This window comes from Larimichthys crocea, chromosome XVI, assembly GCF_000972845.2.
Source record: "Larimichthys crocea isolate SSNF chromosome XVI, L_crocea_2.0, whole genome shotgun sequence".
Lineage (NCBI taxonomy): Eukaryota > Metazoa > Chordata > Actinopteri > Sciaenidae > Larimichthys > Larimichthys crocea.
Genome location: NC_040026.1, coordinates 16,412,698 through 16,439,587, shown reverse-complemented (window position 1 = coordinate 16,439,587; position 26,890 = coordinate 16,412,698). Strand labels below are relative to the sequence as shown.

At 39.4% G+C, this 26,890-nt stretch overlaps 2 protein-coding genes across 3 annotated transcripts in view; both read right to left on the bottom strand.

Annotated features, from left to right (window-relative positions):
* The window catches only part of LOC104928905 (SPARC (osteonectin), cwcv and kazal like domains proteoglycan 2), a 43,413-nt gene extending 34,908 nt beyond the window's left edge, over positions 1 to 8,505 (bottom strand). Inside the window, exon 1 of the mRNA XM_010743304.3 lies at positions 8,208 to 8,505. Coding sequence (XP_010741606.1) covers positions 8,208 to 8,384 — 177 coding nt within the window. The 5' untranslated portion in view covers positions 8,385 to 8,505. The remainder of the gene's footprint in view (positions 1 to 8,207) is intronic.
* Positions 8,506 to 12,868: 4,363 nt separating this feature from the next.
* On the bottom strand, positions 12,869 to 26,486 carry ascc1 (activating signal cointegrator 1 complex subunit 1). 2 transcript variants are annotated; one of them, XM_010743199.3, is made up of 10 exons: positions 26,148 to 26,473; positions 25,924 to 26,026; positions 24,494 to 24,591; positions 24,231 to 24,409; positions 23,988 to 24,121; positions 22,900 to 23,019; positions 22,685 to 22,809; positions 22,034 to 22,107; positions 20,145 to 20,289; positions 12,869 to 13,096 (listed from the first exon to the last, which is right to left on the bottom strand). In XM_010743199.3, the coding sequence occupies exons 1-9, from the start codon at positions 26,260 to 26,262 to the stop codon at positions 20,173 to 20,175; spliced, it is 1,065 nt and encodes a 354-aa protein (XP_010741501.3). In that variant the 5' UTR covers positions 26,263 to 26,473; the 3' UTR covers positions 12,869 to 13,096; positions 20,145 to 20,172. The 2 variants fall into 2 exon arrangements, with proteins under 2 accessions (XP_010741501.3, XP_027145034.1); XM_027289233.1 differs by lacking the exon at positions 12,869 to 13,096 and adding an exon at positions 19,508 to 19,528 and having other exon boundaries at positions 26,148 to 26,486.
* Positions 26,487 to 26,890: the final 404 nt, after the last annotated feature.

Here is a 26,890-nt window from a genome sequence, read left to right as displayed (position 1 = left end):
GGGCCCAGAGCCTGTTACTGCTCACAACAAATGCTGTAAACAGGATTAACTTTGTTATCGTCTCTTTGGGCCAGCCCTTTAGTTTATATTTTACTCTGACTGCATTTTATATTCCTCTATTTTAGCAGCATGGCTCCAGGGATGGTTATGAGAGTCAGTACACCACTTAAAGGTCCAGTGTGTCAGATTTAGGGAGCTCTCTTTACAGAATAAGAAAGAAAAGGAATATAACACTCATAACTACGTTTTAATTAGTGTGCAATCACCTGAAAATAAACGTGTTTGTTACCGTGCTGCAGGTCCTCTTCTATTGTTTTTTTTTTTAAAACAATAGTAATCATATTTACTATTTTTGTTATTGTTAATAGTGGTAATATCTGCGATGCCAGATACGGAACGGAAGTTAATGAAGTTATGGGCTGAAAGAAGCAAACAGACTCAAGACCTGCTGCCATGTGGTCTGGCTGTGGATAAAACCACGCCGCACAGATACAGGAAACGACACTCGAGTGCACCGTCTGCTTTCTAAACTGTCTCTGGTTACATGCAACGGTCAAAATTAAGTCGATCCAATCAAAATAAAACAACATTTCTTACTGTAGCTTTAAAATGGGAGTAGTCATAGCAACAGCACTTACTCTAACCTGAGATGAACAAGCTTAAACACTGATTAATCTAGCTATAAAACTACTTTGACAAGTACACTGGTACAAACGCTTGTGACCATATATCGAGTGGAGTTAGTTGTAATTACACCACTAGATGCCATGAAATTCTTAATTATGAGATTATCGGCGACTATTGAATTCATTGCTATGAACTTTTATACAAACATTCATGGTGCTGAGAAGCAAAAGGGGTTCTTGTAAACAATAAAAAGACATCCGTTTCTATTATGGACTCATAGTAAGAGATGATATATTCCTGTTTGTTTGTTAAAAAGCTCCATCGTTGATTGGGTGCTGGGGTGTGCCACCATGCCAGCCTTGAATGAAGACAGACACGAGCAGAGAGTGGCAGCATTTATCGCTCTGCCTGCAGCAAGGCATAGAGGAGCTTCACCAGTACAGAGACAACTCTCAGGCAGATGCCATTATAAATAATGCATGAACAATAGAGCCAGAAGAAGAACCTTGGAACAGCTAATTATTCAGCCCCGACATTTCAGCAACTCACAGAGAAGTTAACAGCTAAAAAAGATGGAATTCAGGCCGTCATTGCTGCTCGCGTGTGTTAATATGCCGTGGTAGGTGCAGCCAGGCTCCATTATGAGACACATTAATCTAAACTGTCCTATCACAACGAGAAGCATCCTGGTCTGTAGAAACAGGGAAGGGATTTTGTATATTTGGACATGCTGTGGAACATGGCTCGAGCGTCTCTCAGCATTTAATTTGCTTTTCTTTTTTTTTTTCATTTTAAATTGCCTTCAAACGAGTCGAGTGTTTGCACAAGAGCAACAACAACAACACAAAACAGCCTCTCCACTTAATTAGGAGTCACCCACGCTAGTGTTGGGTCGCCAACGGGATCGCCTTTTCTTCTCTGTTTCCACTGTGAATCGTATCTGAGCAGTCCAAACCCTCAGAGCAAATCCCCCTGCGATGTCCGCTTCCAGTAAAGACACGTGCATGGTTAATGAAAAGAGGACAAGAAAGTGTCTCTCTCCACTAGTTTTGCCATTTTGATCACATTAGTGTGCAACCAGAAGATTTCCACAAGATAGCTGATTTATTAGTGTGATCTTTAGATTCACACAGCAGAGGAAGTACAGATAACTATTAGCTCTGTTGTGCTTCTCACATCTTAATTTTCAACCCCCGCTTTGCAATTCACTTTTAATTGGAAATAGGACTCATTATCATATTTTCTACAATTGCATACTGTCCTCTTATTCTAATCTTTCTAATTTTTCATATCCGTAATTACACTGGCTGTTAGTGCTGGAGCATAAATCCTGTGGGAGGCTAATAAATGGGTGAGGTTGATGACAGGAGCAGAAAAACCCACAGCTGCCAGCGTATCTTTGAGCTAAGTAAAGGAGCTCAGTGTCACTTAGGATGCAACAGCATCATGTTCAGCAGAAAAAAACAAAACAGAATGAACCCCCGGTCTAGCATTTATCTGAGAGCTCTCACAGAGGAGCTGTGTTGATGTAGGATCAGTGACCGGGGCCATCGCCATCATCTCATTCACAGCAGCTCAGATAAATGAGTCTGATCCATAGATGGATGAAGCAGGTTGCTCATTAGAGCTTGAATTGGTTCATCCAGCACGCCCGCTGTCCTTCTGTGTGCACTGATCCAACCGCACGATTAGTTAGCCAACAGAAAATGAATAGTTTTACACATTTTAATATTAACCATCCACTTAAAAAAATGACCAACTTAATAAAGGTAAGGATTCGCTTCCTTTTTCTGTGTTATATTTTTGAACTTTTTAAATGTTCCTACAGATTATTTCACAAAAAAATAAGCGTCTACAGCAGCTCTGTGAGAGCTATGGCTCTGCCTGTGAACATGTTAACTCTGCCTAATTAGTGTGCGGAAGATCTCACTGACGTTTGTGAGACATAATGCCGTAAAAGAAAAAAAGAAATCATGGGTTAAAATAAATAACGTCCTTAAAATAATCAGTGTTGACTACTGGGAGATAAACCCTGGTCTTCTGTGTGAAAGTCCATTAATCCACACCTCCCTAATGTGGTCGCTCTTTGTACTATGGTCATCCTTTGATCCTGTCATTATTGCCTCCGGCTGCTACTTATTTTAAACCAAACATGTTCTTTTCCTAAATCCAACCAAACCGGCACCGCTTCAACATGCTGAAACATCTATTGACTGCCATGACACTCACAAACATCCATCCATGGATGAATTGCAAGATCTCTCGATGATACCTTAAGTCTTTGTTTAGCACCATCAGGTTTGTTCAATACTCTGGAATTAGTAGCATGGCTGTAGACTCCTGTTATAGTTATATGTATATTATAATTGAAACTATCAATATCAGTAATCAAAGTAATCAGTTAGTTAGTAATCAATAGTTGCAGCCCAGTATACATGCACAGTGTACACTTATTTCCTCTTACTTCTTACATTCCTTCATGAATATTGAGGATGTAGATTTAGGCACACTGAGAAGCTTGGGTAAAAATTAAGGAACCACTCATTGTAATCTAATTATTGCATTCATCACTGTCCTAAACTGAATTTATTCGTAAGCACCAATAAGGCTAATGACCACTCGTACTTTTGCATCTCTCTGCGCTAATCTTAACAACCAAAGGACCCGAGGAGCCATTTACCTGAGAAAGATGTAGCAATTTTCCCCTTATTAAAAATGTATCTGGCAGTAGAGCAGGTGCAAAACCTTAAACAGCCCTCTGTGGTTGGCTGAAAGGCTGCACAGCTACTTAATGAGTTCCCTCTTTGCACTGCTCAGAGAGATGGGAGGAATCTGGCTGTGAATGAACAGCACAGTATTGTTCACATGAGCGGTGGCCTGAGCTCCCCACTGAGCACGGTCCACCCCGAACGCACCAGAATGCAAAGTGGAAGTTGTGTCAGGATGGAAAAAACGCTGGATAATCGTGTGTACACGACCAATCAAGCAGTCAAATTAGTATTTTTAAAGAAAATTTTATCTGATGAGCTGATTCACGAGGATGCAATCAGCTGATTACAGCCAAGCTTCATTTGTGAACACTCGTAACCTGCTCGACTGCTTTTTCTGGGCAATCGGGAATGTGGGGCAATCTATATTGGGAAATTTGATGTCTTGACATTTGCAGAAGTGTCACGATTACAGCTTCAACACAGATGCCAGTCATAATGGAGCTTGTATAACACGCTGTAACCTGCTGTGGATTATCCCGACACCTCCTGCCTCTGCAGCTGTTGGTCTTATTGTTCTTCCTTTCAATGTTTCCTCATTATGTCTCCATGCTGGATAATCATATGTACACTGGTCCAATTTAAACACCAGTCAAATCAATCAAACCGCCATCACTGTTTTATGAAGCCCACATGGTGATTCCTTTCACTCGTTTTTTTATTTAGATGCAGTACGAATATTCCTACTTGCTGTTTCCACAACACCTGCTTGCCAAGACAGCTAGTAAACAAATACGACCCCTTTATATTTCAGATGGTGTAGGCTATCGCACTGCCTGGTACAGCAGAGAATAGTCCTGTTTGAGCAGAACCAAGCCAGCGAGGCAGTCTGTGTCTCTCTACACTATCACATCTCCTCATATGTGCCTTGATGAGATTTACACGGAGAGGCAGGAATGAGCAAGGGCACAAATGCTAGCCCCATCAAAGCCAGCTTGATTAACAACGGACCAAATCTTCATAACCACTTATGGTCGTGCCGTGTGCCTCTTCTTTCAGGTGAAACTCAGCTTGTACAGTTGCCTCAGATAAGCCTCGAGGAACACCATGAACTAGATGACCTGAATCTCTTCTTTCAAAGCAAAGCTAAATAAATAAAAAGAAAATCACATTTTACATCTAAAGTTTCAGCGTTTTTTGAAATGTGTGTCTTTAATTGTTGAGTTAGATGACAAAATCGAGTGCGCTCTCCAGTCTGTGTGCAAAGTACGTAGCTGGCACTACCTTCTTTGGAGGTAGTCAGCAATGACGACAAGTCCGCTTGTCACCAATAAAAACCAAAACTTTACACATTTCTTGGATTAAACAAATGAGATTCAACATTTTTGGAAATGTGTTTCTTTGCTTTCTTGTTGAGCAATAGCATTCACAGGTCTGTACGCAAAGTAGGTAGCAAGCAGGAGGTTGAGTGAAGCTTTACAGATGCTGGCATGTGTATTATTAAACTGTGGATAATAATAATAAAATAAAAAATTAAAACCAATTAGCAAATATCTTAGCGCTTTAGTGTTTCATTAAACAAAGTGTTAGGAAGCCATTTGATTATATCAAACTAGCATCTAACCAGCAATGGATAAGGTTGTGAAAATATTGCTATCATTCATTTTAAATCAGAAAAGTGAAAATATAACCTTCCTTTTTATGAAATGTTTATGTTACTGTACTTATATAACCTTCCTTTTTATGAAATGTTTATGTTACTGTACTTCTTTGCCATTTGCAACTCACTCCTGCTCTAATTACTTCACTTTAATTATGTATACTATCGAATCTTACAGTCTGAATACCAATGAATAACCTGGACCACCACAAACAAACACACTGTGCATGACTTTTATATCTTTTTATGGATTTGACGGCATATTAACTGAACTTTAATGAACTGATCAACAGATTTGTTTTGTACTTTGACATTCAGGAGACTTTCTCTAATGATTAATTGCAGAAAAAACCTAATTAATCCACTGGGATTCAAAAAGGAAAACAATAAAAAGTCAAGTCAAAATGATTAAATGATCAGGTGATTAATCAGTTTGTCAGTCAAGGAATCTAATTTACATTTAGACACTTTTATCCAAAACGACATTCAGATTACATACGATCTCCTGTGAGCCCCTCCGATCGACGTCACCTTTCGCATCATCATTAACAGCACTCATGTCACCACACTGAATCATGCAATACTTCTTTTTGGCTCGTAAATTACTCGAGGTGAAGATTTCCCTCAGCATTTTGCATGTGTCAAATTCACAATCCAGAGGCAACGCAATTCCAATGGATTGATGCATCTAATACACAATTTCTTGAAATTTAAAAAGACAAAAAAAACATGCCCCAAGACATGGGTGTACATGCCCCAAATATGCCACCAAAAGCTCCCCATGTTTATCTCCCCTCTGTCAGTCAAGCACAGATGAGACAAATTTGCAGTTCAATCACAAATTCTCCAACAAGTCTTCAGGGGTCCAGGGCAGTGGACTCATTCCTGCATGGTCCAAATACAGCTACTCTCTGTTCGACATTGATAAGACTCTCCGTTTGAGGTGATATTTCTGAGCAATGAGATCAAACGACTGTCCGGCTGTCGAGGTAGGAGGTTTGGATCTGAGCCGTTGCTAATGGACTCCTCCTCAGAGATCCCTCACATCCTAAATCTGCCACGTGGTCTGGTCTTTTCGTATATCAGGGAGGTGTTGCCACTGTACCAATGAGCCAGACCCAACATCACAACCTCCTGACCCCTCACTGCCTCCCCACCACCCACGTATCCCTTGTTGGCACTCCAACAACAGCACAAATATAAACGGTATGGCCTGAAATGGCCATAAAGTTGAATCAACACTTCTCTAAAACAGTTTCAACAACATTATAACCTTCATGAAGGTTGAATTTATTGCAGGGCTGTTGTGTTAAACTGCATTAGTTTCAGCCAGGTAATAAACTGGCAGCTGAGCGTATATTGCACAGCACAGTGCACATATTTCCTATCATGTGTTGGCTCACTCCTGAGAGCGACCGGCTGCATGTTAAAAACAGTTTCTATGTCAAATATTGTAAAAAAATTCAGCGTTTTCACTATCAGTACTATTCATGCTGTCAGCAGCACGCCTACTCAGTTTTTTAGTGCCATTTCCTTGGCTTTATATCTCATATTAAATACATGCAGTGAGGTATTCAGACTTTTAAATTTGGGGAGAAGAGAGCACTGGTATCAGATTGGTACTTGGTATTGTCAGGAAAAATATGGATTCAACTCAACTTTAACTTTAATGTCCAAGAGTGGAAAAATTTGTCTTGCAGCTAGCTGAAACGCAGAACCCTAAGCTTAAGCTCTTAAACTCCACACAAGCTCACATAACAGTATATAATGACAGCATAATACCTGGTGTACATCCAGTGTACATAACTTTAAACCTTATTATAACTTCAACAGGTGAGTTAAATAGTAATTCACCCTCAGTACAGTTTTCATGAACAAGGAAATCAGTCCAAAACTGTTTTTTGTACCAGCCCGTAAACATGTTTATTGCTGCTGTGAAGTTGGACATTTTAACATGGTGGCTTATGGATACTGACTCATTCTGTAGCCAGCCTCAAGTGGCTGTTCGAGGAACTGCAGTTTTTGGTACTGGAGCTTGCCGCTTGCCGTTTAAACTGAGGTAGCTAATCCTGTAATATCTGGAAATGGTGCACATTCGTGAGCAGGACTTCCTTATGGCCGTATTGAATTTACAGGATTTTTTGCATAGCTTTTGTCAGCAGACACTCCCATCTGGTTATTATATCCACTAATGGTGTCTCAAGTGAATTTCCTGTCACAATATATGTTATATCGCTGACACGATGTACCATGATAGAAGATTTTTTGAATATCACCCACCTGCTACCTGGACTATCGTTTCTCAGCTTATCTATATGAGACTCAAATATTTTGGGATTGGGTTCTTTTTAATCATCCTGCTGATTATAGTTAATTTAACTGATTAGTCTGTCAATCTAAATGTGAAATGATGCAAAAAGCCCAAAGATATTCAGTTCACAAATGTGAAATGATGCAAAAAGCCCAAAGATATTCAGTTCACTATGACATATGACAAAGAAAAACAGTAACTGTACACATCTGAGAAACATAAACTAAACAAAAAAAAATTGTTGCAGACTAAACAAATATTTGTTTCTAATTTGAGCACATTTATGTCTGTGGGAGATTTATACTGTTTATATGCGTCTCTAGCGAATAAACAAAGCTGTCCCTTTACAGCTTTAGAGATTTAAGTCCACATGAGGGTAAGAAATGTTTGTTCCCTTACACTTGATATTTGTGCTTCACAAAACTGATGTCCTGCTGTTTGCTTGCTTTTCCAGTCTCAAAGCCTCCTTCTAAAGTGTGAGCCCTACATTTGACGCGCAATACGGCAGATCAATAGGTATTGATCACTGAATACAGACACTGTTCAGAATCTCACAGTTACCCACCCAGGAGCCTGGAAAATGGCTTTTGAGACTTGGGTTTAATGTCATAGATTTCCCCCTTTTCTTAGGGTTGTACTTGAGTCACTCTCCGTAGATAAAAGTGTCAAATCAAGCATAGGAATACACGTGAAATGGGTGTTAATGAATCAAATGCAATCTTTGAAAATAGATAAATATAAAAATTTACATATTTTGAAGTATTTCTTTGGCACAATGCTATTATTGCGCGTATCTGCACTTCAGAGCGACACTTAACTGTGCGCAAAAATCACCTGAGACAAACCAAGCCAGCCTCTCCAGCGCCCTGAGAGGAGAGACGATTAATATAATCACACTCACGTCTCTGAAGCGATTCCAGTGTTTGATCTTACGGCTGTACTGGGAAATGGTTGACAGCCATTGCTCATCTTCCATGAAATTCCCAGCTTTTCCTGCCTCTTTCCCACTTTTCACGTCCACCTGGAGCGAGAAGCCCACCAGCAGGGACAGGCAAGCGACGATCCGCACAACGACCATGTTGCTCGGGTAGTTTGGTCTGGGATGTATCTCCTACTGCTGCTGCTGCTGCTGTCCTCTTTGCCAAAGGATCCACACATACAAGACTGCTGCTGCTGCTGCTGCTGCTGATGCTGCTTCAACAGACTGAATGGAAATGAGAGAGAGAGGAGGAGGAGAGAGAGGAGAGGGAGGGAGAAAGGGAGTTAAAGGAGAGATGAGATCCTGCACTAATCATTTATTTCTGCTTACTTGGTTTCATTATTTTAGTGTCTTTTTTTTTGGGCTTTGGAAATCCTGCTAGTCACTGCAAATGAAGCAGACAAGTGGTGTATTAAAATATATATATATTAAAAAATTTTAATTTAAAATCTGTCTAATATTTATACTCACTTAGGCTCATTAGCAGAGTCAGACAGTGAAATGAGGGACTCAATTAAACAATGAAGATGGAAGAAATTTGGAAAATTGAGGTGATACCATAAGGCAGTGCTGCTGCTAGAGGGTCAATGAGGTTAAATTTAGCTTAAAATGAGCTCCATGTCTTTCATAATTTGTTCATTAGCAGCTCAGAGAGTGGATGTGACTCATATCATCTGAGTGTGTGAGGCACTTTACTGTGAAATCACTCGCTTGGAGCTAAAAGTACAGGGTCTAAACTTTATTAATGAGAAGCTTTTCTACGTGAATTATTATGGGAACTGTGTTCATGCACATCAGATTTCCTCCGATATTCCATCTAAAGGAGTTTTAAAGGCACAGTTATGAAGAGTAAACACTCTTTTCCCGCTCGCTTTTTATTTGAGGTGCATTTTAAAGAAAGAAATACACACAATTTTTCTATAAGAGATGAAATAATAGCAGGAATACAGACAAAAGACACTCCCCGATCACTAACGACTATTTTTTTATTATCAATTAATCTGCTGTTTATTTTCTTTATTGACCATTTGAGCTACAAACTGCAAGATGACTGCACAGTTGTCGTACACGATGTATCTTTTCCTATGTGGGAGGGTTATCGTGTGAAAGAATTACTGTTAAGTTAAATGTCAGCACAATATTATTTAAAATGAAACTGGATTTTGACATAAGGAAGCTCCTTCAAGACAAAATGTGCTTTTCTTTGCTTTTAGCTTAGCTTAGCTCACGTTAACAAAAAGTCAAAAAGACGGTAAAGGGGGGAAACGGTTGGCCACGCTTTGTACGGTACAAAAACAGTAAAGCACAAAGGTAACAAAAAGTGCAGACCAGCACCTGTAAAGTTCATAAATTCACATTTATTGTTGTTTTACGAAGGTTACGAGCCGGACTATTTCTTGGCTGAGAGCAGTAACTCTGGAAGAGACTGTTGGTTGCTTGGCAACTGTTTCCAGCCAAGAGATAGTCCATCACATGATCCCCCTTTTTAAAACCACGAATTGTGGTTTTTATACTTGTGTATTGCCACCGATTAAACAACAACAAAATATTCAGCAAGGAGTTCATTACTGAGCTTTAGAGACGCTGGTGGAGGTCATTACTGCTATAGTAGCTGTTTGCCTTCATCTTCATAAGCAGCTAAGCTAAATATTATATACTGTGTACAAATACAGTACGATTAAGGGTCAAGGTTCAGCTTTATTGTCATTATACAACACAGAATTGCACAGGATAGAACACTTGAAATGTATAAATGTAACAAATATATAAATTGGAATAGAATAAATCAATAAAAAAGGAAATACAGTATATATGATTGCACTAATCTATCCATGTACACACACGGAAAACATGCACAGTATGCGTAATACAAGTAATTTAAGTGAATATATATGAAATTATATATTTTTTTGATGAATCCTTTGAGATGTTTCAGGTAAAAGGTGGTACTGTCTTTCAGTTTACTGCTAAATTACATTAAGAGGTGCTCAGTTATAATCAAAGTAACCATTTGTCTCAAATAAAAGTACATCAAACAGAAAACTCTTATGCACGTCTTGTACATTCACATATTTCCTTCTAAATCAGCGTAACACAAGTCTATTTCATATCAAAACCTCGAGTCTTGAAGACAATCTTTCACGGGTTTGAACACTATCATGTAAGAATGGAAGTGTGTGATTGAAAAGGTGAAATGTGATATATTTGAGCTTTGATTCTACTTTTTCTTCAATAACTCGCGACCTACGGAGTTTTGCTCTACCTGCGCATCATTTCAAGTCTGCCCACGTTATTCCTGCTGCTCACTAAACTCTCCGTGCCCTCTCTTCCTCTCTGCTCTCTCTTTCATCCCCATGAAGATAAACATAATCCAGCACTCTGCTGTGATTTCATTTGAGTTTTAAGGTTACCAATACTGGCCTGAGCTCCAGTAGCCAGGGGCAGGAACACATTCCTGGGATGCTGCTTATCTGGCCGAACTACTTCTGACACTGGCATCAAAATAGTTGATGTGGCAGATGCAGGCTTTTTCGTGAGTGTGCACAGCTCCTGAATTGGGAAAGCAAGGGCAGCAGGAGAAATGTCCCGCGGCGTCAACCAGCTGTGCACGTCAAACCCTACGAGGTTCTGGACACGATGTGTTAATCAAGAGGTCATCATCAGTCATGTCACGATCAGGATGAACGTGCTGCAGATTGATGGCCACGCGGCTGAACTGGGTCGCTCAGACGTGTTTAAAAGGCTGCAATCTGCTTTGCACCGTTAGTTTTTAAAGATTGTTTGAGGTGATTTTAGGAAGCTTGTCTCTGGACTGTAGCAGGGGAAGTCTCCTGAGCACAACAGCAAGTGGAAAACATGTTGTTGTTTGAGTGGGTTGACTCTTAAGAGGTTCAATTTAAGTAGAAGACTCAAAGGATGTTTTTTTTTCCTATTGCAGGGAGCTCTTATGAGCTTGCCTCCTCTGCTCTGTCAATATCTGAAGTCACTGCACAGTGACCAGGAGCCCCCGAAGGACTTGTAATCACAGCAAACCATTTTTATACTCACAGTACATGTGGTACAAGGCAAAAAAAAAAAAGATTTTCGAGCATGTTTGTGCTTCACCGATCAGAATGAATTCTCAGTCAGAGATCAATGTCTTTCAACTGTTCGGGCCCTCTCCAGCTCTTTAAATGCAGCAGGCGACCACGAGCGCTTAATTTAGATCACATCTGGTTATTGAGAATGACAAACACATTCACCTTTCAAATTACTGCGAGTGACCGTTTGTGCCCCTCGAGCTTAATGATAGTGGCGAATAACCTCAGACGCCGTGAATCTGAGTCACATTTTCAACACCTCACATCATCTTGTTAGCATTCAGCTACAGGTTTCATGCTCCTCTGAGGCTTTGACAGCCCTTCTGTGGCTGAGAGTCGTGTGACGCAGTTGTTGAATGCTAAAATAGTCATTTGTTATATTGATAGTTAGTCATGTTTCCCTGCTGATTACTGCGGTAAAGATATATATTCATGTTCCCACCTCCACAATACCAGCTTTTTTCCAGAGGACAGATATGTCAGAGTAAGTGCAACTTTGATAAAAATGAAACATGTGCTTCTGGTATATTTATCTACAGTGGGAGTGAAATCAAAAACTTCTTTTCTGGGGCGGTCGGTAGAATAGTGGGTTAAGCGGCCGCCCCATGTGTGGAGGCTATAGTCCTCGCTGCAGCTGGCCCCGGTTCGAATCCCGCATCGGACGGCTAATTTACTGTGTGTCACTCCCCCTCTCTCTGCTTCCTGTCTATCTTCAGCTGTACTATCAATAAAGGAATAAAAGGCCAAAAAATAATCTTTTAAAAAAAAAAACACTTCTTTTCTGGTAGTTATTTTTGTTAAAAACAAAAAAAATTGGACCCCACCTCTCACCGAATATCAAATGGGATGTGTGTTCATATAAAGCTGCGTACGCTTATTGTTGTTCATTAGACGATTTAACCCTCTGGGATCTAAGCAATCACCCACAATCGAGATTATTAGGATCTCAGAGGAAAAAGTTAGCTTTATTTTTTGTTTCATATTTCCTCATCGAGTCCATTTGATTGCACATCCAAGACACAAATGTGATGTGTGTTTTAAACATGGAAGCAGCTCCACACAACTTGTTTTAATATCCTCTTCCACTCATCGGAGCCACGCTGTGGAAGAGTGCTCTTAATTGTAAAGAGATTAACTGATGTCATCAGTTCCCGCTGTTCCCTCTCTCGGCTCTCTCGTTAATAAAACTTATCTATCCCGCTCAAGCATACTCGGTTTACACAAAAGGAGTTGAGGGGAGGAAAACTTCCTTTGAATGAACATCAGACAATCCTGCGAGGTGCAGAATTTGAAGGGTTGCTTATCTGTAAATATTTGCCATGTTCACATGCAAACAGCACATCACTTCATTTTTTTTTTTTGTCTTACAAATAACTCATAAGGCCCAACACGAGCGTCGCTGCTTATCGCTGCTGTACATATTCTCGCATGATGTAACAACTCCGTGAGGATCGCTTCAGGAATTCCTGGTACGACAATAATTAATTGCAACAAGGCCAAGGATGGATGCTTTACACTTTTATTTATTCCTGTCAGAACAGAATATTAAAAAATGTGGCACCTCATGCCGCCGTGAAGAAATCCAGACGAATATTAATTTTCCTGAATGATTTCAACAACAAAAAAATGCAGCAGCGCTTTGTTGAGAGTCGATTCATGTTCATCATCTGATGGAAAATCTTTTCATGAGCCAGAGCACGTTTCCATCCTGCGTAAATGTTCATCGATGACCTGCAACACATAATCAGTGATCAGTATTTTGTACTTTAAAAGCACCACAATGCTGCATTGTAATCCACAATGACTATAATATTATTTAATTTAGATAAAATGTCAGAAAATAGTTTTAAAGAAGACCAAAACATGTTAAATCTACAGCCCGAGTGCTGACGAAGACCAGGCAGTCCTTGTACGTGTTGCCCATTAGTTTAAGAATTGATTTTAAGATTCTCTTATTGGATTTTAAATCACTGAATGGCACCAACTTATCTTTTAGACTTACTACACAGGTATGTACCAAGCAAGGTCCCTCCACAAAGAAATACGGGGAGTCCGCCTTTATTTACTGCAGCCTCCACCTCTGGATCTGAGGGACTGCATCTCTGTAAACAACTTTTTTAATTTAAGGTGCCTCGCCATTCACTGCTGAGCTTTTAGATCTTGATCATCCTTTCTTTTAGTTTGTATCCCCTGTGTTTATTCACCTTATAGGTTTTAATTTGCTTTCATACATTTTATTTGTTGTTATTGTTGTAGTTTTTATGTTTGTTGATTGACGGCCTAATCTAACCCATTTTATTTTTGTTTTATCTATTTTGCCGGACTCTATTCATTGTTTTATTTTTGCTGCTCTGTAAAGCACTTTGTAATGCATGTCTGCATGAAATGTGTAAATAAATAAACTTTGAGTTTGAGTTTAAATTATTAATGATATGAAAGAAAATAAACAGCAAATTCTCACATTTGAGAAGCTGGAACATGTGAATGTTTAAAACAATTAATCGATCTATTTTTGATTCAATGACTCAACTAATTTAATCTACTACTACAGCCATCTGCGACCACGCAGACATACATACAGTGTTCATGTATTTAGTATTTAGTCATGTTAAGGCAAAGACAAACTGCAGAAACACTAATGCAAGCGATAGACGCAAGTCTTATTATGACTACCACCTTTGTATTCTGTTCTGTGACTAACGTGTGCATGCTGCAGTCTTATATTTTTAAGTGAAAGCATAAAATATTGATGACACACAGCACGCGCACAGTAAAAACAAACTCTGCTCCTGCATTTCTTCTCCAACAGCCTCTACTGATGCTTGTTTGTGAGGCAGTTACTGCCTGTGATAGGAGCTGCCACAGTAAAGTGCATTAAAAAAAAATGCACCCTGAAAGTAAGTTCCTGGATAGGAGAACCATCAAAAGAAGTTATTTTGAAAGTTGAGCAGAGAATGCACCACATCGGGAGGCATTTAATAAGTAATCTCCAGTGACTTACAGCTGTAAGTGGAGCTGCTATAAACGCATATAGATCTAATTCAATTGGATTCAAACTGGGTCACACAGCTATTAAAAGTGCAAAGTTAGTTGAGAGCGGTCTGACAGCAGTTTGCATTTGCCAGGAAAGTACTGGTAGCTGCTGTTTTGCACTGCGGGCAGCTGCAGCAGGGGTGGAAGAGAGTGCGGCAACATTTTCAATTAAATGTACACAATGGGCTGAAGCCGGCTAATAATCTGAACTCCTGACATGCTCAGTCTCAGTAGATGATTTATTTTTAGGCTACATTATCGAATTTATACCAATATAAATGACAAATCCCCATCAGCTTCACTCTACATCCTACCAATAAAAAAAAAAAACAACATTAAGTGCTGCACAGGGATTTACACTGCAGCACTTGTGTGCATGTGGATGAATGATTTGAGTAAAAGTCAGGCAGGGGATTTGTTTAAGAATTTATAGCCTTTGATACAGAGAGAGTTTACAGCAGTGAGTCTTAACTTCTGCATATTAAACCGAGTCGATGAACAGACAATTAATCAACAAAGATTCTGATACATCACCTTGTTCTTGTTTATGCTCTAAAGCTGCACTAATTCATATTCTTATATTAGCAATGGATTAAAGGATCAGCGTGCATAATTTAGTGGCATCTAGCAGTGCACAACCAACTCTCCTCACCCTCTCCTTCATAGTGTGAAGGAGAAACTGTGGTGACCTTTCCAGAGCCAGCGTCCATTCTAGGCTACCGCAGAAACGTGGTGGTTAAACAGTGGTTAAAGAGTATTTTGGCATCTTTTAGCTCCTTGTTTTGGTTTTACATACTGAAACACTACTGTTTTGGTAATCAGGGTCATTGCTGGCACAGCAGGCAAATGTCTTCACCTAAAAATCTCCATTAAACCCCCACGGTACGCTACCTGTTCAGCAACAAACAGATGAAAATAGTGACTATCTTGTGAACATATTGGACCACTGAGCAGCTAAAAGAGCTAGATATTTCCCATGGAAAATGGTGGAGAACAAAAACGGAGTTAAAAGACAGTGAATATAGCACTCCAAATAAATTCCCAATGGCCTAATGTGTAAGATTTAGGGCCCCTCTTTACAGAATAACTATGTTTTTATTAGTGGATAATCATTTTAAGACATCACCTAAGAGTCTACTAAACCCTTTTATGGTTATATTTTTAAGATAAAAAACAAAGTTGAATTGATAATTTCCTATAGCCCTATTTTAAACTCCTATTGTCCGAAGTGTACATAGAGTAAACAGCAGCTCTGAATGACTACCTGCTGTTCAAACACACTTGGCTTTGTGCCTCTCCTCTCTGTGTGAATGCCTCCAGCAGTAAACAGACGTGGACAGCTGCAAGCAGCCTCCAGACTCAGCACTTTGAATAATAAAGAGCTGCTGCAGGGATCACCTGCCTTATCGCTGGAGACACAGATTAGACATTTCAAATACTCTCGCCTTGGCTGTCCGTCAAGGCCGCTCATGCCCATTAGTGACAGAGTGATTAGTGTGAAATTCAAACGGCGGTGACACTAAAACAGGAAAGTTACATCCAAACGTAAAAGAAAATTCAAAAAAGGAAGGTGCGCAGTTAAATTTCACTTTTAACAATATCCAATTTAAAAAGATTGCCCGGCTCAGTGTAGCGGGTTCATTCATAGATCACCTTTGTGACTTCTTGCAGACAGACGTCTGATTAATCAAAAGTCCTTCCGTAAGAAAAAGCTTAAGATTCAAGCTTGTTAAGCAAGAAACAAGACACGAGGAGTACGACGCTGCCTATTAAAATGTCATCTTAATGCCCCCTCGCTGTCAAGTTCACCCTTTCAGTTAATTGGATTGATTAAAATGTTGTTAAAATGAACACGATCAACATTTGTGCTTTAAGGCACACATGGGTAAAACTTACCGTGACCTTAAAAAGTAATTAGGCGTTTCATCGATTTCATGTGTATTACTGGGATACCCCGAGCATGCAAATCAAACATATCCAGCGAGTTAAAAAGGTCACGTCTGTCATACGTCATCTTTTTTTTTTTTTTTTTTTGAGCAGATGTTAACGCCGGCTCTCCTGGATGAAAGCTTAATTTCTAATTAGACTATGAAAAATGGCATGGTGCGGCTCTGAATATCAAAACCCAAAATATGCTAAAAAGTTTGACATTGATCAAGTAAGCCTCTGCATGAAGAAATAAAAAAAAGACTACTTTGAAAACTGGCATGAAATTAAATATGCAAATTGGATTGAGGCCTAAACAATGCTTGGCTGAGATAACAGAAGACTTCGGCTACCAAACAGTATATGAATTCTCATCACTGAAAGGTTCAGTGTAAGTTTTTAGAGTGTTATAGTTGAATAGTATATTAGTATAATGTAGTTGAAGACATTGCTTTGCTTCCACTTCATTTAAATCGCTTATTATGCAGGAAAAAAAATGTTTTTCATCACTTACAAGGCTTGTTTTCAGTGGGTGTAGCGAACAAGCCCTCTAAACATACATCCTGTGTGACTCATCGATGCATGTAAACAGACAAACGCACGCAAGCCCGCAAAAAGCAACTAAACTGTTTAACATTTTAATTAAAAGCCAGCTCCTGTGTGTCCTCAGATCTTCAGAAATAAGGATGCAGATCCTCAGAGGAAACAGGTCCGTGGTATAACACACGCAGACACCGAGGTCTCATTTATCTGGCTTATTGAAAGGGACACATGCTAGTTTTGAAATCTCAAGGGTCACATTGAGGTTCCCGCAGCAGGAAGCACATAGCTGACTAATTAGGGTGAGAGATGTGGCAGGGACAGACCAAAAAAAAACTGACATGCATAGCAACATGATTCTGTCGAGAGTTAATCCAAATCATAAATGTGTCCAGTGTAGGTAATTTTAGTCATTTTTCAATCAAATATGCCAAAAAATGTACTGGGTTCAGCTTCTCCAGTGTAATAATCCTTAACTTTTCACTGTTTTATGTCATAATATATTTAATATCTTTGGATTTTGATCCATTAGTCAGACGAAACAGGCGATTTTAGTGAATTTGCCTCTAAATCGGCCCTATTTAGCACTTATAAGCAGTATGTAAACATTTTTTAAAAAGTGTTTAAAACACTATAATACATAATAAGTTACAATTGTCATAGAATACTGCACATTATTAAACACTTGTATATAACAATTGTCATAGAATACTGCACATTATTAAACACTTGTATATAGGTCCTTATAGGTTCTTACAGCTAAATTATGATGAATCATAAACTATTTAATAAATGTTGATATAGTTCTAGTAAGTGCTAAATGAGGGGACTTTTAATAGACTGAATAATGTTCACTGAAAGGAAAAAATAACTGACTGATACTAAAAAAGTACAGCCTTGATTCCTAATCTATGCAACAAAACACACACACGGTTGTTTTAAAGATACATGTACTCTCATTTTATACTGAAATACTGACAAATTCAAAGTGTGCGAGTCTGTCCGTGGATGATGAATGTTCCTTCACGTGTGTTTCCAGTACCATCGTTATTGAGGACATCTGCCCAACGCACCCTTAATCACGTCCTTGCCAAAAGAAACAAGGAAGCAAGAGTCTCAGTGAATTTCATTAACTTGCAAATCACCTTCTCTCTTTGTCCTTATGAGCAATAGTACTGGGAATTCCCAAAATCCCAGAATCTGTTACCTGAGGGTGGTGTTATGCTGAATATGTACTCCTGACCAACTAACAAGCATGCTCTCAGGAGAGAGGGAGGGGCTAATTAGGCCCCTTTCCTGGGTCTGAAAACATACATTTTATGCCCAGACAGTGTCACAGTCAATAGATGGACGGCTCGGCTGGCCGGCTGTTTTCTCATGACAAAAATTTGCATGTCCCTATCTAATGGCGTCTGTTGACATAGCTCCAGGAGAGCAGGAAAGAAAAACAGTCACGCCACTGCTGAAACGGGAGGGTGGACAGCATGGGACGGCAGAGCTGACGGACAAAAAGCGCCCTCAGTTTTCATCAGTGTAACTTTTGGCCGCTCTGCAATCGCCCTCCTGCATGCCAAGCAGTGAGCATCGGCAGCTGAGGGAGGGCTGGAAAATAAATAAAAAACAAATAAAAAAAAAGAAGAAGAAGAGGCTCAGATGGCAAAAAAAGCAAGTGACCGGGCTCTCTGTCCGACGTCTGTATTCACTGACACACACCGACAGACGGGAGTGGGAACAAGGTTGCGGTTCGTGTGGGAAGGGCAACGATAAAAAAGATGGAGAAAAAACCCAGACTGGTGTAATAAATCATGTCAGTGACGCATTAACACATTCATGAGGCAGTGAGATGAAAGGAAACGGATAATACCAATTCAAGTTGTGAGTGCATGAACCCAGATCAGCATGAAAGTCAACCAGAATGCTTTGACATGTATTTATATTTATTTTATTAGGACTATTCCGGGTAAACTTTATATTTAAAGTCTCACTATCTGTGAGTAAAAGTCTCACTTTCTGAAAACAATGCAGCTGGTTTTGGCAGGGAAACGCTGAGAAAACTTTGATCAACTATTTCAGTTATTACGTCTGACAGGTGAGAAGGTGCAGGAAGACTCCCTTAAATTATTCAGAACATGCCATAAATACTGACTTCCTGTATGAGCAGGCTGAACGTATACTGTATGAGATGTACCGGATGTTAAGCTCACAGGAACGGTCCAGTCAGGGCTTCAAAGACGCTTTGGAACATATTGAATTTCTTTTTTTTGACATCTTGGAGAGTAACATCGTGTTTGGATACCGATACCAGCTGTAAGAGGTGACAAAAATCTCAACCAGCGGTGGAAGATGTAAATACATCATTTACTGAAGTAAAAATAGTAGTCCTATCTAAAATATGTCCTATTTTAAATAAGTACTTAAAGTATCATGTGTATGCAGAATTTTACTGTTGTTGCCGGTCAAGGAGGAACAAATTCTCCCTACTTTATATACTGTCAAATAGTTTAATGGATAACAATTCATAGTATTATACAAGTTGACCGTTTGTTTTGTATGTACAAACCTAGGTTACAGAAAACGGATGGATGGATTTCTCGACTGTGTTCAACTTTGACTGGACAATTTAACGATAAGCCTCTCAGCACAGTGCCAGCTGAAATCACAACCCTAAAAAAAAACGGATGGATGGACTCTAACGATGAACCAAGACTGACACAACTATTATATCCTTCATACATGAAGTCAGTCATCTCCTCCTGAACGAGAACGCCTCTGTCAACAAAATAAGACACCGTGATCTCTTCCAAAATAAATTCTTTGCATTTAAAACAACAAAGCGAGCAAAAGTAAGCCTTTCTATTCAAAATCAAGACAAAGGTATTTAGGCGTAAACAGGGAGGGATTTGATGGAAATTCTTTTTTCATTTATTCTTATGATTGCCTTCTCCATTCAAACGTATTTCATGTTATTTACTTTGATGTCGTTTAACTCCTTAAGGTGAACCAATCGTCTGGAGACAACAACTTGACTCCCTAGGGCACTTCAGAGTGAATTTGCATGCATGTTTTATCTTTTGAATGAGCTTTAGTCTGAATTTTCAATCCTTCTGCGCTGTGATCATTTTATTATTTTGCATAAAAGGGGTTTTAGAAAACAAAACATTTGGTTTTAGATACAAGTCAGAGTACAACCCTATGCTGCCACCTACTGGACAACACCATCAGGAACGCTTCACTGATCTGCTAAGCTGCAAACTTAATTTCTTCTTTATTCATTTCCCACCTGAGAATATGCTCAGCCCCGTCGAAGCTCACGAGAAGGTGATGCTCCCTGCAGAGGAGTAGTAGCCTGCACAATCTGTGGAATATCTCTGGGACAGCAGGACGGTGTTCAACTCAAAGTCTCCGAAGTGATGAGCACCAAATTTCTGTAATGACAACAAGCAAATGTCTGAAAATAAGTACAGAAAAAAAAATTCAATAACACAAGTTCATCGTTTTTATTGTGTCGCAATCAATGCAAATCACCCTGCCATTTCGAAAAAGCCAGCCAATGAGGTTAAAAAGTCGACCTTGTTATGCAGAAGATGATAAGCTGTCGCTCACAACATGGTGTTACCATAGTTACGGGCGACTGAGTATTTGCTGGGCACCCTTGTGTCATTTTCAGAGCAACGAAAATCAAGGATTTTGTTATTCAAACAAAGATCTTCTCTGCACCAGAGAGGTGAATTTCAGACTCACAAAATAAGTGTCGTGTGGCCGTGACAAGTATTTCTTTAAAAATAAATCAAGCTATACAGGTGCAGTTTTATTTCCCTAAATCACAGGTTTAATCAATAAACTCTTTAGCCCTGAGCTGTTAACCCTCGGGAGTCAGTTTAATTTACTACCCTCTTATGTCGTTAAGGACAAAAATGTCCACTTCCAAAAAACTGCCCTAAAAACTTTACAAACAATATTTTTTTCTGCTTTTTTTTCCTGCATAAATTTCTTAAACAACTTCAGCCCTGCTGAAAACTACCGGACATTCAATCATTTTGAGGATTTTAACTCTTTAAATGTCAGTTTGATGACAAAAGGGAAAATAAAGGTGTTCTATTGAGGTATTAGAAAAAATTAAATTCCGAAATTTGTCAAGACAGAGACTTTGTTACAAAAAATTTGTGCCATATGCACTAACACAACCAAAAATGATGGCCAGATCAAGAGGAAGAATCTGCCCACATGGACAAAAATGTCCATAATGACGCATTAGGGTTAATGTTTCTACCAGCTAATAGATAATAGATCATTAGGACCCTATAATCTAGCATTTATGTGTTGTGAGTCAACACTGATAAAACAGACATGATTATGACTTTTCACATTACTGGAAATAAGTCCAAAAACCTATTGGTTACTCCAATTAAGCACACACAATGACACAAACTGCATGTTGTTTATGTGCAGCAGGTCACATTTCTAAGTAATATAACATTGCCTGTCACTTCCCAAAAAACTACACGACACACAGAATAATAATACAATAAAAATATAATAATGACTGAATTCTTACTGATTCAGCTTTCTCGGCTACTGTTAGTAATAGCACCTGTGCTTTTCCTGCTGTGATGTTTCATTTTGAACCATAACTGGCCTCTAAGTAGATCAGGTAGGTTAATGTAACCTAATTTCATATCACACCTAATCATTTAGTACCAGCCTGAAATCATGACACCTTTCCCAATTGTCAGTGGCAGCGAGTCAGCCCCTTAAATTAACCTGATTATGCTAAAGCGGTATCAGAGTGTTCGTCCCCAAAGTCCTATATCCCTTCATTTTAAGACCCATTAATTGGCGAGCTCTCATGTCCCAGTGGGACTCCAAATTCTGTGGAAATGTCAACCACAGTTGAAAAAGCTTATACACAGTATGTTGAATCTATGCAGACAGTGTTGCATCAGTTGTGTGGTGCAATATTGCTGCAGGTGTCTAAATAGAGCGACCTTATAACATTTCTCTTATAGTTTATCTAAATTTAACAGATCTTTTAAAGCCGACCTATATTTATGCTTTACATCTGGCCTATAGCTAAAATCCACATCGGTAACTGTCATGTGGTGTTAACAGAAATGAAGTACTGAGTCTGACTGTGATAACAACACAATGCAGCAGTGAATTTCCTCGCACCTTTAATATGTTTCTGGCATCAAATGCCTCTCTTTCACTCGTGGTTTGTCTTCCTGGGCCGCCCGTATCTTCACCTGGAAAAACACCAGAGTGCGAAAGACAAGCTGAACAATGTTATCGCAGAACACAAATCATAAAGATATGTTATCACCTGATCAAATAAACATGTTTACTCGCTGCCACGTTGGGCAATAGTGAGGTGACAAATCAAGGTCGTTTAGTTCGCGAAAGCAAAAAAACACTGAATTTTAATAGGATTTATCTACATGTTGGCAAACAGTGCAGGCAGTGACACGGCCCCTTGCTTGTGCTTCTGTTGTTGGTCAGTTTAGTACAAATTTGAGAACTGGGGTTGGACTTTATCCATGGGCAAAATGAATGAAGCCATTGTCAGTGTACTTGGAAAACACGCTGCTTGGAGCACGTAAACAGAGCTGTGACCCAACAGAGAACTAGCAGCCCGATGCCTATATTCAGGAATTTGATGTAATTGTTTCAGGTTTGTCGTCACTGCAGCCCAGGCCTGAGCAAACAGATAATAAGGGGACATTGACAAACAGGTTTTAGGACACAGAAGGTCAATAACTTTGTTTTTATAGAGCTAGGTTAGCCCGTCATGTGTGTGTGTGTGTGTGTGTGTAATGTCCTTACCTGTGGAGTCCTTTCTGAACAGAGTGTTCATCACAGTGCCGTGCAGCTTCACCCTGTCCCACTCTCTGACCATCAGCCCTGCTGAGGCAAAGTGCTCTACGAGACGTTCGGCAATCATCTGCAACCTGAAGAGCAGCGAGAAGAATGTTGTGGAAAAAACTGGCGGAATAAAAACTTAAAAAATTGTACAGTGTCATTAACACGGGATTTGTTACCGATCCGATCTGTCCTTCACATTGACTTTGGCATACAGGACGTCCACCATGGCTGGGTCATCATTCATGTACTCTATACCTGTCACCTCCAATGGCAGAGGTTTTCCTTCTGTGAGGTCCCTGATGGCAGACAGCAAAAAGCAGACTGCAGTGACTCATCTGGCACATCGGGTTTATCATTTATTTTTATGTTTGTAATGTGTTTTTGGACATCAAATCTAATCTCACATAATCTTTTAGTACATTTTATTCTAATAAATACTGATCAACTGCTTATAACTTATTGTTATTGTGGTTGGTTTTATTTAGACAGTTTAAAGAATGAACAGTGTATGTATGTGTGACATTGCTTATATGTTTCTAAAGAGCCGTTTTGCCTTACTGGCAGTCCGGCCTCTTCCACCTTCCTGGCTAATCTAAAAAAATCGGCAAAGACATGGATCATCGGTGGACCTGAGGTAGGCTGAATGACACCTCGGTGCTCAAATTGTGAATAATTTAAAGCCTTAATATAATTTCAAAAATTCAGACTTAGTACAGTCATGAACGGAGAAATTAGCTGTTTTTTGTACCAGGCTTGGGAAACATGTAAACTTTGACATAAGCTCATTAGTAATTAAAGAATAAGGCTGGTGTTATTCTATATTTTTTCTTATTGTCAACCAATCTCATGAATAGACCAAAGTTAATAATGTGTTAGTCTTACTCAGCCTATCAACTGAAGATGTAAATCTTGACGGGTCATATTTATATACCTTATTTTTTTAAAACTTTGAAGGGTCTGTAATTTCTTAAAACAAGTAGACACTGTATTCTTTCTCAAACTGGAGGGAACATTGTATTTGTTGGTTTATTTTCTCCTGTGGATTTAGGGACTAAAAATAAACTACAGTACCTGCATTCATGGTAATGAAGGAACTTCATCACTGTGTGTTTGTCTCTGACACAGAGGAATAAGTTACACAAGGATTTGCCTACACAAGCAATACTTTGTTAACACTAAGAAAAATATAGAATATCACCAAATTTGTCATTTAGAGCAGTAATTTCAGCTTTGTTCCCATAAATGACCTTGTTTAGCTGCTTACCTGATGACGTTTTGACACTCTTGGAGGTGTTCACATGCTTTTCTCACTTCTGTGTCACTTAACAGAGCCAGGGTGCCGATTGTCAGGTGAAGCTTTGCAGGGTTTTGAAAGATGCTTCCCTCTACTCCGTGATCCTACACATCAGATGACATCAATTTGTGAATACAGAATTTATTAATAGTTTTCTGATCTTAAGCAATACATCATCATCACCATTCATATGTACGTTTCTTTCTACAGCACCTGTGAACACTGCTTCAACACCTCGTCTTTGAATCTCAGGAATCCTTCTTGGATTTTGGGATCGTTCAAAGGGAGTGACAGGAAGTGCGTAAAAGGCTGCTTCTTCCGGAAGCTCTCAAGAAGGAGCTCGACTCGCGTGAGTGCAGAGGAGACCGCAGCTTTATGGGAACCTGTGATAACTGTCGGGCAAAAGATGGGAAAGCTAAGAGAAAATATCTTTGAGAGGGCTCTCTGGTCTGTTTTACGATGGGCTTAATCCTCACCGATCTGTCCTTCCACTCCTTGTTTTGGAATGTTGATGGATGTCTTTGTGTCAAACTCCAGACGTTTGCGTGTCTCTCCTTTTTTCCCGATTATGTATCTGTAGAACAAACAAACAGACACACGTTACGCTGCTTAAAAACTAAAACCTCTTGTGCTTTTACAGTTAAGGATGAAAGGACTGGAACACACGGGTAAACGGATAGGCTCAGTGGTACATGTATCACCGAGGACCAAACAGAGGTGCAAAATACATCTAAAAAATAAGTGGCCGGTGATAAAGGACCTGAACAAGAAGGGTGAATGTCATTTCCACTTGCTGAGCAGACTGAGGTCCTTTGGAGTGTGCAGGACTCGACACTGTGGTGGCATCTGCATTATTCTATTATTCTTATTCAGTTGTCTGCTGGGAAGGGTGAAGCATAGAGAGAGAGCTGTCCGACTCTTTAACACCAGCATGACTTCATAACTTTGTACTATATATTTCTTATTTATGAGAAATTTCTTTCTTCTTTTTTTAAGATTATTTTTTTTGGCCTTTTATGGTAGGACAGTTGAAGATAGACAGGAAGCAGGGGGCAGAGAGAGGGGGAGTGACACGGAGTAAATGGCCGTCCGATGCGGGATTCGAACCGGGGCCAGCTGATTCTTAACTTTTTTATAAAGGTTATAAAGTTAGTGTATGTGTGTTGGTGTGGAAATGGATGGGTGGCTGTGAGTGTGATAATTTCTAGGGGGTGTATGACTGAGCTATACTTATGGCAGGATAAATATTACTGGTATATGTATTGTGAATATCCATCTTTTTATCTTTTTATTTCATGTCATGCTGGTATGTGTATATCGTAGGCTGCTATGTCAGTACCGTTTGTGGTATGTTGATAGGTGTTTTATGGTGTTGTAACCTTCCCTATCTCTAAGACAAATTTCTCCCTGGTGGAGACAAATAAAGAAAACCTAACCTAAACTAACCTGCAGCGAGGACTGTAGCCTCCACACCAGGGGCGGCTGCTTAACCCACTACGCTACCAACCGCCCCATTTATGAGTAATTTCTTATGCACCTTGTGTATATGAGCTGTTGTGACAAGTGAATTACCCTAGTGGGGCATCATTAAAGCCTAACTTATCTTATTTTAAAAGGTCGGGGTGGTCACAGCCACTCCAACGATCGAATACAGCCTCTCCAGATGTTGAAAAATGGATGGAAACGATGTCACATGTTGGCTAGAATCAACAACGAAGAGAGAAACCTTCATTTTTTTGTATATTCTTATAGAAGATCTAGTATTGAATGTTTATTTTGGTTAGTTTTGTTGGATATACTGACTGTTTCAAGTTTAATTAGATGTTTTTGTATGTTTGGATGAATAAAAACCTTTAGTTGGAGGAAGAAAGACAACAATCAAAAGGCGTTATTGTGGAAAACTCACTTGTAGAGGACACTTGGGACATCAACAGCACAGCGAAACCCTTTATCAGTCTGTTCAATGAAGTGGGTACCACAGCTCTCATCTTCTGCAAAGTCTTCACTCTCTGAACATGATAAAGCACAAATATTAGATTAGGTTTCTCTTTATAAGAAAGTGTGGCTGAAATCTGACAGCACTGTCTCAGGCTTTAAACATATTTACAGCAGCTTTAGGGCTGAACATACCTGGAGGTCCCATGTAAGAGAAGTCTTCCTCCTCCTCATAGTGCTCTTCTTTAGTGATGTTCCTTCTGTACATCCTTCCATGTATATTGATAAGAGGTGGACGTAAAACCTCCATAATGTAAGCCAGCTATTGTTTAGCTACACTTAAGCCGACTAACAATATAAATAAATGTCTGAGCTACACGAAAATGTGTACAAATTAACTTAAGCAGCTTTTAAAACAAGTGTTTTGCTAACTAGTAGATCACACCGTAAGCTAACAGACAGCTGACGTTCACGTTAGGGATGCGTCGTTCGTGAACGAGCCGGTTCAAAGAGCCGGATCTTCTTATAAGAGCCGGCTCTTCGATATTATATCGGGTAAAATATACCCGACGTTAGTAATGGTTAGTGTTCTAGGGTTAAGTGAACGATGGGAGGCGGCTCCGGTAAGTAAGCCTGTTGAGTGATAGTAGAAAAAAAAGAAGCAGCATTTGGACCCATTTTAAAAATTTTGAAAATATGAAGGCAGAATGCAGAATTTTGCAAAGCCAAGCTGTTGTATCGAGGAGAGTCCACAAACAACCTTCACAGAAAGGAAGGAACTGTGCATCCAACACTCAATAGCTGCTTTTTTATATAGTTTTTATAGGTGTTTAGCAGAGTGGTTCTACAAACAAGTCAGTGTGTTGATCGGGTGGTTTCTGAAAGTTACAAGGGTCTGTAAATGCAATAAAACAATTGGCTACAGCATTTTATTGGCA

Bases quoted from the DNA above. Each gene is read 5' to 3' on its own strand.
- ascc1 (XM_027289233.1), bottom strand. From the start codon at position 26,262: ATGGAGGTTTTACGTCCACCTCTTATCAATATACATGGAAGGATGTAC. The intron at 24,122-24,230 runs GTGCTGTAGAAA...TCTGATGTGTAG, and splicing joins TGTTGAAGCAGTGTTCACAG to GATCACGGAGTAGAGGGAAG. The intron at 22,810-22,899 runs GTAACAAATCCC...GCTGCTCTTCAG, and splicing joins GTGAAGGACAGATCGGATCG to GTTGCAGATGATTGCCGAAC.